At 28.5% G+C, this 16,744-nt stretch overlaps 1 protein-coding gene across 2 annotated transcripts; it reads left to right on the top strand.

Annotated features, from left to right (window-relative positions):
* Positions 1-1,052: 1,052 nt before the first annotated feature.
* Positions 1,053-13,615, top strand: LOC113377885 (tyrosine-protein kinase receptor torso-like). 2 transcript variants are annotated; one of them, XM_026618333.1, is made up of 15 exons: positions 1,053-1,346; positions 3,581-3,646; positions 4,231-4,452; positions 4,891-5,110; positions 7,100-7,170; positions 7,402-7,564; positions 7,647-7,819; positions 7,947-8,067; positions 8,872-9,020; positions 9,680-9,839; positions 10,622-10,793; positions 10,868-11,117; positions 11,200-11,414; positions 12,957-13,094; positions 13,298-13,615. In XM_026618333.1, the coding sequence occupies exons 1-15, from the start codon at positions 1,209-1,211 to the stop codon at positions 13,407-13,409; spliced, it is 2,370 nt and encodes a 789-aa protein (XP_026474118.1). In that variant the 5' UTR covers positions 1,053-1,208; the 3' UTR covers positions 13,410-13,615. The 2 variants fall into 2 exon arrangements, with proteins under 2 accessions (XP_026474118.1, XP_026474117.1); XM_026618332.1 differs by having other exon boundaries at positions 8,869-9,020; positions 13,298-13,614.
* Positions 13,616-16,744: the final 3,129 nt, after the last annotated feature.

Raw genomic sequence — 16,744 nt, forward strand, 5'->3', positions numbered from 1 at the left:
TTGTAAAAGTCGGATAATTTCTTGATTTTAAAAAAAAACGTTACGTAAATATAAAATGCTATACAGGTTTGAAATGAAAAGACTACTATTTAAAGTAGGATTAAGTAGTGTGTGCATGGATATCTGTTGGTTTTATAACACGATATTCGAATATCAATTAATTTTTGGTATTATATTATATAAATTTAGATGTTAATTATTCATGTATCCTTAAAATTACTGAATGTCTTTTTTGTATAAAGACAGATTGTAATTAATAAAAAAAAATTAAAATATATATATATATATATATATATATAAATTGTCGAACGTAATCTTCTACGAGAATCATGAAGCATTATGGTTTCATGCATAAACAGCCATGTTTGAAAATAATGTATGATATAAATGTACATATATTTTTTTTCAATCAAAACTTTATTAAAGTTTTATAATACAAAGTTGTTGAGGTTTAAAAAAAACAAAAAATTAAACCTAAATACAAAAATATAAATGTAAATAATAAACAAAATATTAACAATATAAAATTACAAAATATTGAAATAATAATCTTATAACATAAACTGTGGCTGGAACTAACACTGTCGAGTGGTGAACCGTTCTATGATGGTAGATAAATCTACAAATGAGTCCAAATGTTTAATAACATCTTAGTTGGTTGGTTTAGTTAAAAACAAAAATTTAGATTTCTCAAATTTCTGTGTAATTTCTATACTAATATCAATCCATATAAAATTTTCGTACTATAATAAAAAATTAATCAAATTGATCGGACAAAAACATTTTTTTGCTTTTATAATATTGTTTTTATGTTTATTATTAAATTAATAAAATTCTAAAATTATTATAATTTATTTATTTGTACTGATTAGAAATATTGTTTATTAGCAATAACCTATTTTCGCATGTATGAGATTCGCATTTTAATTCATTCAAATATCCAGATTTGTGGTTGATTATTAATGAGTCAAACTCCCATTCGGCAATACTTTTTTTCGATGACATTTTGAATATTTTGATGTTTTCAGATGAGTTTATCGGTATACCTTACAGTCAGTATTAACTAGGCTGTACGACGAGACGGAGTCTTTGTTGTGTTGTGTTTTTAAATATCAATGTTAACTTTATTTTAATTTTGATGTTTCTGTTGAAGATTGATAGTATTTTAGATCATTTCTTAATCATGAATTTTATTGTATTAAACTAAAATGTTAATAACTTACTCTTTTGTAATTCAATTATGCATCGTCTTGTTGTTTTATTTGAAACAAATTGCGCCTGCCTATAGTGTAAATGATATAATTATGCAAGCAAAATGTCAAGCATTAATACAAATGGAAACAGATGTAAGGAGTTCATTGTTTATTGTAAATTCAAATTTACATGTATAGTATATATATATATATATATATATATATATATATATATAGTGTTGTATAAAATGTTATATTTGTATATACATAGCCAGGATTTTGGCAGAGTAGACAAACATATCCTAACGTCCGTCTGTATTTATCGGACGTTGTATAATCAAATTAGTTGAGTTTTTATTAATTATTTATTTTTGAATATGTTATTTGCCCAAAAATTACTTTTCTATGACTTTTTCAAAAATGTTATCATTACAAATATAATGTAATGATTTTAAAGTTAAATGCTTCACAGTATTTTATTGAACTATCTGATTCAGCTACTTTTTTAGTATATCAAACAATGAGGTTGAGGTAGTTAAATTAAAAAAAAAAAAAACAAAGAAAATTAATTATAATCACGAGTCAAAATAAATACTTAATAACATTTTTCAAAATATTATGAATTTAAGTAAAAAATTATGTTTTCGCATAGACTATAATAAAACTTTCGCGGATTCTATAAAGGAGCGTCTATTAATCACGTGAGGCTGAAAAGGCAGGGGTTACAAAAAATATCACGTGTATTTATTTTTTTGCTTAAATTTAAACAAGTGGTGCGTGGCATCGTGACTTAAAGCAAATTGCTGGAACTTTCAGATTTTTGAGAAGTTTTGAAACTTTTGAAAAAATTTGACTTTTTTGAAAAGTTTTGATTTTTTTTGTATTTTGATTTTGAAAATTTTGAAATTTTTTTAAGCAATCGCGCTGCATGGCTAATTTAAAGTCGAAATATCAAAGCGCGTAATCGTCTAACGAGTAAACATTGATACGGAACCCATATAAATGTACACAAAATTTGTATTTATTATTATAAACTTTATAAAATATCTGATATACGATGTACATAATATGTCTAATGTTTATTTTTGACTGCCGAATTATTTTTCACTTTTTTATTGGATCTCCGGAGGCGCTCCGTTATCTCAAAAACTGAAATACCATTTTTGACATTTTTTGCCCTATATCTCCGAAACGGCTTGACCTACCTTTGCCAAAAACTAATCAGCACGTCTCCTTATCAGTAGGAATCGAATTATTCAAATCGGTTAATCCGTGTTCGCGAAGTCGTCGAGGAAAATTTGTATCCACACAAACACACACACATACATCCATTTTTCCTAAGGTATGCCAAAATGTTCAAAAACCTCTGAAACGTAAAAATATATAAATATTTTCATTTTCACTCTTTTGAGATTACTATAACTTATCCTACGGGAAAATCAAGTTATTTTCAAGAGTATTATAATAATTTAACATTTAAAATGATATAAGTACTAAAAATACACTAGGTTAAGTGGGGATTTTAAGTATCACATTGTATAACCAAGGGGGAAAGGGGTCCAAAAATCGTTAAAAATTGATACCGTGATCCAATGGACGCCACTAAGAATTATTTGCTTTATTGGTTTAGATTTAATTTTGTACTCATTTTCGTATTTGCAGTGTTCAGTAGTATTAATATGTATATGGTATATGAGTTCTTGATTTGGTGGATTTGGGTACTAGAGTGGATGTACAAACAAGTAAATCAACTAGTAACTAGTTACTAGTTGTTGGTAGCATTTTGCTTTAAATGCAAATTGCATGAAATTCCCGATACGAATACATTAAAAACTTAATTTACTCAATTACTCAAGTAATTATTTCAAATATAAAACTTTCGCATTCACTAAAAATGAATAATTCCGATTTTAATTGATGTATTTGCAACATTCTTATAATATATGTTATTATATTAATTAAATATTTTTATTTTATGTATTTCATGTTTTAAACAGGTATCAGTAGCTACCTACGAAACAGGAACATCAATAGATCGGTGTAGAATCCGATTAGAATCGCTTAGGCGCACGGCAAAATTCTAAGAGTTAATAATTTTTTTTTAATTCAACCGCTTATCATAGGCCTATAATATTTAGTATGTTATTTTATACTACTAAATCCTTCGTGAAGTAAAATTATTATAGCTAATTGTGAGTAAAATATACACTTGGACTAGATTGTAAAATTGTTAATCATGAGTGTGGCACTTATATATTTTATTAGGTTTAGGTAGAAGTAGTTTCTAGATGACATAAGTGTATGAGTTTAAGACACCATACGTATATGTTTAACTTTCATGTAAAACTTTATACTTGATGGAACTAACAATATTAAAATTGTTTCAGTGTTCATTGATGAACATTCTTGAAGTCGATTGTTACCAACCTGGCTATAGATGCCACGCTAAAAATGTAAGTAAATATAATAACAAATAAAAATATATTGCATTTGTAACTGTAACTACTTCAGAAGTGTTGTCGGTAAAGGACTTCATAAAATTTTTATATATTTTGAATAGTTAATCAATCATCGAAAATAAGTTACTCTTTAATCACTGTAAATAAGACAAATGCTAATCATAATTGGCGCCCCATATGCATATCTAAAAAAATTAATTTGATTTGGTGGTTTAGCTCTTTGGTCAGCAGTTATTTAGTTAGTCAATTTTTATTACCTCCAAAAATTTAATCACTTAGCAAAAGCGATAGCAAAATAATTATACGCCACTATTGTACATAAAACATGTAACATATATCATCTTGATATTAATAAATCATTCGCGAAATTTAATATTAATCATAACGGTCTGATACAGCAAAATATTTATGCTTCTTCGTATAACTCAACTTATATTTGGAGCATCTCATCTAATCGATTATTTCTAAAGGAGCTTAAGTTTATTTTTTGAATAGATTATTGCATTGTATCTAAATTCAGAGGAATTCTATTATGAATAATGAAATATAATATCAGCCCCTTATTTCCTTTAAAATAGATTACTGGAATCAAATGCTGCGATAGATTCTGCACTTGCATGAGAGATACAAATAATTTATTGAAGTTTGGCTTTGTTGAAAGCAAAAGTGAAGATTTGAAATTGATATGCAGGTCGGATCATAAACTATTTGTTGGATTACCAACTAAAGACAAATGGAACGTAGTACTTGTCACAGCAATTTATGACCTCCTTAACGAAACACAATCCAAAATTGTTATGGTAAGTCAAATTTTGATGATGAGTATTGTAATAATAGGCATTTCTAACATACTTTATAAATTTACACACGCACATATATATATATATATATATATATATTTAAAAATTTCGAGAAATGTAGTTATCATAATGGTTACGTTATGATCAATTTTTGCAATTTTAGCTCATTTCGCGCAGTCATAACTTTATTATTATTTGAAATAAATACAACCTTAATGTTAGTTAGTCATACTTAAAATATTCAAATATATATTTTAATCTTGAAATTTCAAAGAAAAAATATACTAAAAAAATATAGTAAATTAGCAATGTCGATATGGAAACTTATCGCAGACTAAAATGACATTCAAGGAAGCCTATAATTTTTCCAACACATTGATACGATTTTTTGGTGAAATAATTTGTAATTAATTAATTGAATTAATTTTATATTTCCAGAATGAAAGCAGCGTGATGTACGATAAACTAGTAGCTAATAATAGTTACACATTTAAAACCTGGGCAGTAGATGAACTTGGAATCAGATATTTCTATTCAAAAGTGTTCAACACCTTATCGACAAATTTTAAACCAAAACCAGTTAGGTCACTTGAACTAGAAGCTTTTGTTCCAGTCAATAATACTGTTGAAGCTTTAATCAGTTGGATTCCAGGCCCGGGTAAGATAAAAAAAATCGGAAGTGAATGAAATAATAATTATATAAATAATAAAGCAATGAGAACTATTTTCAGTCTACGAGTATGAGCTATAGTAATGTATCTTTTACTGCGTAGCTTTATTAGAAGACAAAGTTTTTCTTTGTTTTTCAGAGAAATTGTGATGTGGTATGTTTCAGCTATGCCCTAAAAGGCTCTTTACACTTAGAAACATATTTGTATTATTTATATGTTTGCAAGTAAAACAGATCACCACAGATTAACTTGGCGCGGAATTTGAACTTAAACCTTGTGGTTGCCTATTTAAATAACGTATGCGAAAGACCTGAATAATTGTTTTTATTTGCATATTTTGACGAGTATTGCTATTATTTCATACCGCAAAATATACCACGTCTATTCAGAATGATCCATGAAAATGTTATAATATAATAATTTATTAAAACATTTTTAATTAAATTTCATTATATCTAAAAACAACAAAACAAGTTTGTGTGGGCTTTCAAAAACTTATAAACATGTTTTACAGTTTCAAGCACATGAGATAAATCGTCAATCGTTAATTTTAACGTAGTATTCCATGGATATTGTTTAAAATACTTGTTTTTTTTTTTAAAAAAAAAAGACAAAAAGTAATGATATCATAAACCTTTCAGTTGGATTTAAATTGGATTCAAATTAGAACCAACTAATTGGATTCAAATTTTGAGAAGTCGCCAATATAATAAAATGTTGCTAAAATTCGTTTCTGCTCGCTACACCATTAAAAAAGTGTTTCTAATGAAGAACCAAGTATACATATTTAACTATATCAAACCGTTAAAAAATAATATTCAATGGATTTATTAATACTAAGATAAGTTAAAGCCAAAATTTAACTTTTTAACTTCCCGTAGGGCAAGTTATAGTAATCGCAAAAAAATCGAAAATGAAATTTTTTATATATCTTTACGTTTCAAAGGTTTCTGAACATTTTGGCATACCTTAGAAAAAATGGATGTATGTGTGTGTGTGTGTGTGTGTGTATGTACGTGTGTGTATGTATGTGCGGATACAAATTTTCGTCGACGATTTCGGGAACACGGATCAACCGATTTGAATAATTTAAAAAACATTCGATTCGTATTGATAAGGAGACGTGCTGATTAGTTTTTGGCGAAGGCAGGTCTAGCCGTTCCGAAGATACGGGGCAAAAAGTGCCGAAAACGGTAACTCAGTTTTTAAGAGAACGAAGCGTCCGATTTGAATAATTCAAAAAACATTTCACTTGTATTGACAAGATGAAGAATCGATAAAATTTTCATGAAGGTAGGTCTAGCGGTTTCGGAGATATGGAGGAAAAAGTAAAAAAATGAGCCATTTGGCGGTCAAAAATGATCATTAGACATATGCACATCAAATTATCATATATTTTATAGAGATTTTAACAATAAGTATACATTTTGTTAACATTCCTATGGGTTCCGTACCAATGCTTATGCGTTAGACAGCGACGCGGCGCTTACGCGCTTTATATTTTGTCCCTATGCAGTTAAAGCAGTACGATTGCTTTGAAAAAAAGTTTAGATCTTCCACAATATGTCAAAATAAAGAAAAATTTTTTTTTCAAAAAAAAAAAAACATTAAAAAAAATTTATAGTTTCTCAAAAATCTTATTTTTTCAAAGTAATTTTTTTTTCAAAAATGTAAATCGTTTTTAAAAAAATAATAATTTTTGGTACGGGAAGTTCCAGCAATTTGCCTTAAGGCACGATGCCTCAATTGCCTCAAGACAGAATTCCACTTACAGCTAGTTATATTTTTAAATTTTATATAGAAATTGTGACATATTTGTACTGTTCTTGTTATCTTTAAACGCAAGACCTTGCAATCAATATAGTTCGTTAATAGCTTAATTTTTTTTTCATCAATATATTTTTATTAAGTATTGCATTCTGTACAAAGAAATAAAATACGCTAATAGTATCCATTTTTTTTATGTTTTTTTGCAGATCGAACCTGTGATTACGAACTGATTTGGTGGGATCATTTTGATGGTATCCACACTAAAGAACTGTTAGTCGTATGTATAAATTAGAAATATAATTCTATACAAACATATAATTACTATTGATTATGTATTTTGATTGTTTTTTGATAGTTGGTTTTATTTTATTACTTTACATTGCTTGTATCTTTTTCTTGACAAACAAAAATAGGAAGAGCATGGGTGACGTTAATGGTGGTGGCCATGCAAACATTCAAATGAGCTTTGATTCGTTCTATAAAAGCTATATTATAATATTTATTTCAGCCCTTTCATCCTTTTAAATATACTTTGAACAATTTGAAATTTGGTACAATATATAAAGTAGAAATTTGCAGCAAAGACAGTGAATGGTACTCCGAAAGTGATAGAATTGGCCTTACATTTACCACGCCGACTTGTATAGAGTTATATGACGAAACAGTATGCAGTAAGTGTTAAATTTATACTTATATATAAGAACAGAATGCAATTAGTATACCATCGGTATAAAACGTCAATTTTATTTCAAGAGCCCCCGAACACTCTGCAGATAAATGTAACAGAAGTATACCTTGGAGCAAGCAAATTTGACGTGTTTGTAACATGGGAACCACCTGCTGCTATTCCAGAATATTATAACTTTACACTTGTTGGAGCAATAATTAAAGACCGGCACGAGAACGTATCTCTAACTGCTCCTTCGGTAATATTTCATAAAGAAGTATATATAAAAATATTCATTAAAATGTTTGAAATTGCGTCGGAACTTTGCTTACAATTTTTGTAAAATATCTAATACATTGTTTTATCAATGTTACTGTTGATTTTAGAATGCGAAAACAATACTATTTCATGCAGTCCAATTAGCAAATATATACAGTGTTAAAGGTCAAGCCGTGTACAAGAATGAATTAGTTTGGGATATCGTAGCACGAGAAATTTCTGCTATAGGTAAATATTTTTGAAACAACACCTAAATATTTTTACATTATTTACTTTAAATTTATGATTCATGATCAAAATTAGGTATAGGAGAAATATATTTTATTTTGGTATTCAAATCAAAGTTTGTAATAATCATTTACAATCAGGTACAAGCAGTGGCGTCGGAATCGAGTGGGCTATGTGGTCTTGAGCCGACCCATGAAAAATATGATATTGTCTGAAATGTCTATAAAAAAAAAGAACAAGCTCGCACTGGCTGCCTAAAAAAATAAAACAAGCCCATCCATCAAAAATTTGTTTCCGATGCCACTGGGTACAAGTAATCACATATTATATTCTACAAAAACTATTACTAGTAGAAGAGCCAGCGAACTATTCGACTGACCTCTTTGCACAAAGCTAAAAATTTTTAAATGATATTCATTATCGGTCCATTAAGAAAGTTCCATTCTGGCAGGCATCTTGCGGTTGCGTCATTAACCTTAAATGTAAAAAAAAGTTTTTTCAACCTGCTTTAAAATGGGGCAAACTTTGAGGATGTATTCGTTTAACTGTTCTGAAAGTATATATAAACAGCCAGAACATTCTGACGGCTGCAAGGGTTTGCCAGTCGGCCCCACCCTGGTATTTATACACTATAGTGTATTAGTAATAGTAAAATATATTTTGAAAGTCTTCTTGAAAAAAATGCGATATACTAATTTTCAACTTTGTATCTCACCTTATGCCCGAGATATCATTGAAAATATGCAGAATTGTCCCTTTTTTCAAACTCACTTTTTGACGTTAATAATAATTTATTTTCAGCAGATGAGACATTATGGAATGGATCTGCAATAATTCGGACAACCGCCTACACATTTTCAATCACATTTGTGCTTATTTTGCTGACTGTATGGTTCATCACTCGCCAATTACAAAAAAGAAAACTATGGATGAAAACCGTTGAATCAAATGAGGTAAACATTATTTTAGCTTTCAGCTTTAAGCAGTTCTAATGTAAGCAAATTATAAAACTATTCTTTTCCAAATATACACAATAAACGATGATATTTGTTAGCCGACTTAAAAAAAAACATGATTCTAATAAGAAACTACTAATAGAACATTCATTATATCGTTATAAAATAACTACAAGAATCACCATAAAAACAACTACTTTTTAGGTTATTTACTATAGCTCGATTTATGTTATGAAATTATAACATTTTCAGTATTATATAATACTCAAGTTCAAAGTAAGGAACAAAATTATCATGGCTTTGGATAATTTCAAAAATTCAAAATTAGGCTAGAATTTTTTTCTGTAAAATTGCGTAATAGACTAAGAAAAAAATAATTATCTTTACTATTCCCCACAAATATAATAAAGAAATAATAAGGTCATATGCCATAATGTGAGTATATATAATTGAGTACAAATGAGCTTTATCTTCTGTCGATATTTTTTCCAAAATTATTTTATTTTATTTAGTTAGAAAATAACGCTCAGAAACGAATTATGTACTTCTACCGAAATACTAAACACTTTATAAGGAAATACTCATTGATAAATAATTATTTTTTATTCGTCAAAATGAAAATTATTATTAAATATAGACAATCCCTATTTTTACAGAATTCTCTGCAAGCACCTGGAGATTTTTATGAAATTGATATTAAACAATTGGTCTTGTACGAGAAGTTAGGGCAGGGCGAATTCGGAATTGTGCGTAAGGCAAAGCTCTTGAATTTTAATGGTCAGCCATCAAAAATTGTTGCTGTAAAAATGTTGATAAGTGAGTATAATAAATATTATTTTACGAAATAAAATCATGGAAAATCGAACAATTTGAAATTCCAATGTTATTCTTTTATTATTAAGTTTTTGATAGTTACAAACATAAAATATATAAATAAAAGACGTCGACAACCTAGTTTTTACATAGCAAGTATCATATATTATACATAATATTTTTCTAGAAAATGCAAAAATTTTGTGGATTGTTATATTTTACCAAAACATTATAGTAAGTATTGAAAGCGAAATGAAATACTAAAAATTATTAATTTACTACTTAAAAAAAGGTATGCATGCAGATACTAACATAATTTTAATATATATAGTTCAGATTGATGAATTTTGATTCTGAAACATATAATATATATAAAATCCTCAAAGGCATTAAATCAAATAAAAATTTTTAGTTACCATTTATTATTACATATATTTTGATATATGATCTTAGGGGGCGTTCATTAATCACGTGAGCGAAACAATTTCAACAATTTTATTAACTAAAAAATCCATCTTCTGCGTTTCTTGAATATATTATTTGCTTAAATCTTATCAATATCATATTCCTTGACAAATTGTCCTGAAGATGGAACGCACCTAGTTCCAAAACGTCAACAGTAAATAAATAAAGAAATAGTTTTTTAAAAAAAAACTATTTTTTTTTGTTACTTTCTAGATTGTGTTCGAAGCTCAACAATATACACATATATATATATATATATATATATATATATATATTATATTTATTTACCATATATACAATATATATTGATTTTGACTCAGGCAGCATGTGCAAAGATGATATTCGTCGTTTCTGGGAAGAAATTGATGTTATGTGTAAAGTAGGATCTCATCCCAATATTGTATCTATAATAGGATACAGTTCCTTGAATAGCAAAACAATTTTTTTTGTTTCCGAGTATTGTACCAAGGGAGACTTACAGAATTATTTACGGTAAAAAATATCATAAGCATAAATATCAAGCTTTTCTAGTAAATATCATATAATTTTGCATCATATATTTCCAGAAAAACGTGGAACGAAATTGTTTATTCGAATACTCCTACATCGAAAACCACTAATTTAAATCACTACGTTCAACAATATGCCAATACTTATGTAGATGATTTTAAACATGAGTACATGCAGTTTGTTGAAAATGAATTACCGATCAATTTTGCTGAAAATCTAAATTATGATTTGGAGCTTGCTGTAGCAGAATTCAAAATTACGACCAAAGATTTATTGACGTATGCTAAAAGTATAGCTTCTGGCATGGTAAATGATTAGATATCAATCTGGTTTAAAATCCTTTGAATTATAGAATATTAAATATATAAATATTGATATTATATTTTAGGAATTTCTTTCGGCAAAAAGTGTGGTTCATCGGGATTTAGCTGCTCGAAACATATTAGTGTGCAGTGACAATACGGTGAAAATCGCAGATTTTGGTCTTAGTAAAGATATTTATCACCAAAAATTGTATAAAAAATTTGGTACTGGCAAATTGCCTGTAAAATGGATGGCACCAGAATCGTTGAAGCATCAAATATATACTAGCAGCAGTGATGTGTAAGTAGCATTATTATTTAACTCATTGTCAGATGAATATTTAACTTCCCGTAGGGTAAGTTATAGTAATCGCAAAAAAATCGAAAATGAAAATTTTTATATATCTTTACGTTTCAGAGGTTTCTGAACATTTTGGCATACCTTAGAAAAAATGGATGTATGTGTGTGTGGGTGTGTGTGTGTGTGTATGTGTGTGTGTGTGTGTGTATGTATGTATGTATGTGTGTGTATGTATGTGCGGATACAAATTTTCGTCGACGATTTCGGGAACACGGGTCAACCGATTTGAATAATTCAAAAAACATTCGATTCGTATTGATAAGGAGACGTGCTGATTAGTTTTTGGCGAAGGCAGGTCTAGCCGTTCCGAAGATACGGGGCAAAAAGTGCCGAAAACGGTAACTCAGTTTTTGAGAGAACGGAGCGTCCGATTTGAATAATTCAAAAAACATTTCACTTGTATTAACAAGGTTAAGAATCGATAAAATTTTCATGAAGGTAGCTCTAGCGGTTTCGGAGATATGGAGGAAAAAGTAAAAAAATAAGCCATTTGGCGGTCAAAAATGATCATTAGACATATGCTCATCAAATTATCAGATATTTTATAGAGATTTTAACAATAAGTTTACATTTTGTTAACATTCCTATGGGTTCCGTACCAATGCTTATGCGTTAGACAGCGACGCGGCGCTTACGCGCTTTATATTTTGCCCCTATGCAGTTAAAGCAGTACGATTGCTTTGAAAAGAAAGTTCAGATCTTCCACAATATGTCAAAATAAAAAAAAATTTTTTTTCAAAAAAAAAAAACAAAAAAAAAATTAAAAAAAAAAATTTTTTTAAAAAAATTTTTTTTCAAAAAAAAGTAATTTTTTGTCCAATTTATAGTTTCTTAAAAATCGTATTTTTTCGAAGTAAATTTTTTTTAAAAATGTCAATCGTTTTTAAAAAAATAATAATTTTTGGTACGGGAAGTTCCAGCAATTTGCCTTAAGGCACGATGCCTTAATTGCCTTAAGACAGAATTCCACTTACAGCTAGTTTGGTTATTTTTTTCAAACATCGCAATGATAAAGAGCTACAATTAAAAGTTGAGATAGTTTTGCTGAATATATTCTATTACGACTTCTGGCGAAATACGACCTGATTGCATTTTATACGCCAAATCATTCTTCCTTTAATAAATTATGCAGTAAATCATTTGTAAATCATACACGAACATATGCAGTAATAAAATTTATAGATATATGGAGTTTCTTATAAGTTTATACAAAAAATAGTAGAAGGGACTTCATACATAATATGTACAATTTAAAGTCACCAGAAATTAAACAAATAAGGATCAATTTTTTCCATTCCATAATTATTAAAAAGTTTGTTTTCTAATGTAGAAATCATTGGATTAGACTTATAGGAATCTTTACGCCCTATAGGAATCTTACGATTTTACATTTGATACGATGAATAAAATCTGAATAATATGAATAACTATGATATCTCACTTTTTTATTTATAATATTATTTAAGTAATTCATTTTTACAGTTGGTCATTTGGAATACTTTTATGGGAAATCATGACCTTAGGTGCAACTCCTTATCCGGCTATACCTACCGCGACTTTACTCGAAATTTTGTGCTCGGGTTATCGAATGGGACGTCCAATAAAATGCTCTATAGAACTGTAAGTATAATAAATATTTTATAAAGTTAAAAGTCGATTTAATTCTAAATTAAAATCAAAATAGTCTCCCTCAAGCTAAGAAGAATATTAACTATTTAATCGTTTTATTCACAAAACTATTTATTTTGCTTCACAAAAATTAACTACTATATCTATCAATTTAGAAAAATGAATTAGCATGACAGTGAAAATGAATTTTTCAGATATAGCATAATGCTGGCGTGTTGGAATTTTAAACCAAATCAGAGGCCAACATTTAGTAGTATAAGATCTGCTCTTAGTGATATGCTAGAAAAAGATGCGAAACGTTACTAGTGGGTCTCAAAATTATGAGTATTTGTGATAACAAATCGTGAAGAAATTAGATGTGAATAAGATAATTATAATGGACAATTTACTGACAATAATAGATCAGTGTTAGCATTTTATTTTTCATAACTCTAGTAAAAATATAATTATAGACTATTTTTTATCATTCGATTACCATTTTTAGTCGTATTTTTTATATTGAATATTTATAAAAATAATAAACTAATTGACAAAATGCCGATTGAACATTCATTTTATCTTTAATATGTATATGTATGTATATGTATATGTATGAATTTGTATATATGCGTAAGCGCCGCGTTAAATGTGGATCCTTTTGACCACCAAATAACATTTTTTATTACTGTTTTCATTCGATATCCGAAACCGCTAAGCCTGCCGTCCCAAAAATTTGATCAATTCTTCAATTACCCAATACAAATAAAATGTTTTTTGAATTATTGAAGTCGGACGCTCCTGTTCTCTCAAAAACTGAATTACAATTTTTGGCACTTTTTGTCCAGTGCCTTCGAAACAGCTCTGCCAATAACTAGTCAGCACCGTCTCCTTATCAGTAGGAATCAAATGTTTGCTGAATTATTCAAATCGGTTGATCATTGTTCTCGAAATCGTCAACGAAAAATTGTAACCGCACATACATTCATACACACACGATTGAAAGGAAAGAGCGAATGGGACTTCGCTCATTTAAAAGATAATAGTGAGTATAATTTCAGTGTAAGAATAACAACATTCTAGATCCTCCCCCACTAATTAATGCCTAACGGCGGTTTCTATGGGTACCAGAGGTAAGGGCAAAGCGCAGGTTTTAGTCGGTATTATATTATTTATTAAACTATCAATTTAAAATGTTTAAAGATTTTTGATTCAATACAATAAAGCAATAAAGCTTATTATTATATTATTATATTGTCTAGGGCAATAAAGTTCAAATGAGATCATGAACACGTTCATATATTATTAACTTCCCTCGGTTCATATATTATACCCATTGAGTCCGACATGCTCAGACGAAAGATCAGTCTGTTCAGTAGTAGAAATGTTCAGTAGACTTTGAAACGTAAAGATTAATATAACATACGCTACGGGATGTTAATAACACAATTACCCCGAATTTTCAAGAATTAATACTTTTTATTAAACTATCAATTTAAAATGTTTAAAGATTTTTGATTCAATACAATAAAGCAATAAAGCTTATTATTATATTATTATATTGTCTAGGGCAATAAAGTTCAAATGAGATCATGAACACGTTCATATATTATTAACTTCCCGAATGAGAAGTTTATGTTTTCATCAAAATATCCGATTTGCTTATTTTATGTTTACTCGACGTTTCAAGCCATTCTGAATAGAATGAGACCAAATTTGGAAAAAGTATGTGTGTGTGTATGTGAACAGATTTTTTGCTGCAAATCGACGTTTTCTCTAAAAACGGCTGGACCGATTTCAAAAATTTAAAAGTCATTCGATGTATCTCGATGAGAACTATTCTTTATCAGTTTTGTGCGACGATCGGCCAAGCCATTTCTTTATAATTAGCAAAAAAGTGAAATTAGCCCGCGATTCTAAATCGATTTCGAAAATTTAAAAACCGTTCGAAAGATATTGGTTGGGAATTGTATTCATTAATTTTTGGTAAAAACCTGCCGGACAGATTAGGTTTGCGGGACGATTGGACGAGCCGGTTGTTTGAAATTAGCATAAAAAAGCAAAAATATTACGTTTTTGGAATAAAGCCAAAAACCGATTTTTAAAATTGAAAAAAGATTTCTGAAAGATATCAATTAGGAGTCAAAATATTTGACGATTTTAAAAATTCATCAAAGTGTGATAAAACTTCATAATCAATATTTGTGTTAAAAGGCGCTTTTGTGATGTGATAAATCAAAATTTAATTTTCAAAAACGCCTGAACTGATTTCACAAATTAAAAAGACATTGGACTAAACTCGATAAATAGAACCGAGATATTCAAAAATTTCGAGTTTTTTTTTTTAATTCTAAATTAATTCGATTATTTTAAAATTTTAGATATTTTAAATTTCTCAAAATTTTAAAACCAGTTGACTTGCCGTTTCGGAAAACTAATCATTTCTTCATATCACTAAAATACCACGAACAAAATATTTTTTGAGTCATTCCAATCGGATGATCTGTACTCTCAAAACCTTCATAACCACTTTTGCACCTTCTGCGCTCTGTATCTCCAAAAATGCTAAACCTGCCTTTGGCATAAACAGTACGCCTCTCATTCAAAGCCGAGTGAATATTTTTTGAATCATTCATGGTGACTGATCCTTGCAAAGGACAATTAAACTATCTAAGAAGTAAACTTTGAAAATCAAAAATCTTGGTACGGAATGATTCAAAATAATGAAGACAAAATTTGTAATAATTAATAATTTTTTTATAAACAATCTAATAATTTGATGTCAATGATCATTTTTTATCACCAAATGACACCTTTTTGGGTCACCAAAAACGCTGACCATGCTCTCGCAAAATTTTCAGTAGTTCTTATTTCGTCATACAAGTAAAAAGTGTCTTGAATTATTCAAATAGGACGCTCCATTTTTGAAAAATTGAATTAGCACTTTTTTCACTCTTTGCTCCCTATTCCGAAATGGATGGAACTGTCTTTACAAAACACTAATCAGCACGTCTTTCCGAATGCCAATTGGCAAAAAATTGTAACCGCATAAACACATGCATACATCAATTTTTTCTAAAGCATGTCAAAATGTTCAGGAGAACTTGAAGCGTAGAGTTATATAAACAATTTTATTTATGATTTTTTAGGATTATTATAACTTAGCCTTCCTGAAGTTGAAAAAAAAGCCAATTGGAGGAAGCATACCAAATTGTCAGATATTTTAGTTTAAGATTTAATTTTATACTACAGGCATATTTAAAAAAATATATTTTCACATACAAAACAAATTACATAAATTAATTAACAACAATGAATATATTGTGTTAATTCGCCATTGTTTGATTTAATACCGAAAATAAAACTAGAAACAATCGAACAGTTTTTAAAGCGTTTTAATTATAAGATTCACCTGAACAAAATTACAAAAAACGAACAGTTTTCAATATTTCTTCAAAAAATCTTATCAGTTTGATAATTATTATATTAAATATGATACATCAAGAAAATATCAATGCGGCACCCACGAATAATAAATTTGATTAGAAAACGCATAACGTTCTATTTCATAGAAAATGATCTCTAAATTTACAAAAAAAAAAAAATCAGGATCTATCCTTAAAATGAATTGTCGTGTCATTTCATCGAGTTTAAAATATTTACAT

Source organism: Ctenocephalides felis, unplaced genomic scaffold (genome assembly GCF_003426905.1).
Source record: "Ctenocephalides felis isolate EL2017-DRISC unplaced genomic scaffold, ASM342690v1 CF-g0.4_SCAFFOLD_01886, whole genome shotgun sequence".
Classification (NCBI taxonomy): domain Eukaryota; kingdom Metazoa; phylum Arthropoda; class Insecta; order Siphonaptera; family Pulicidae; genus Ctenocephalides; species Ctenocephalides felis.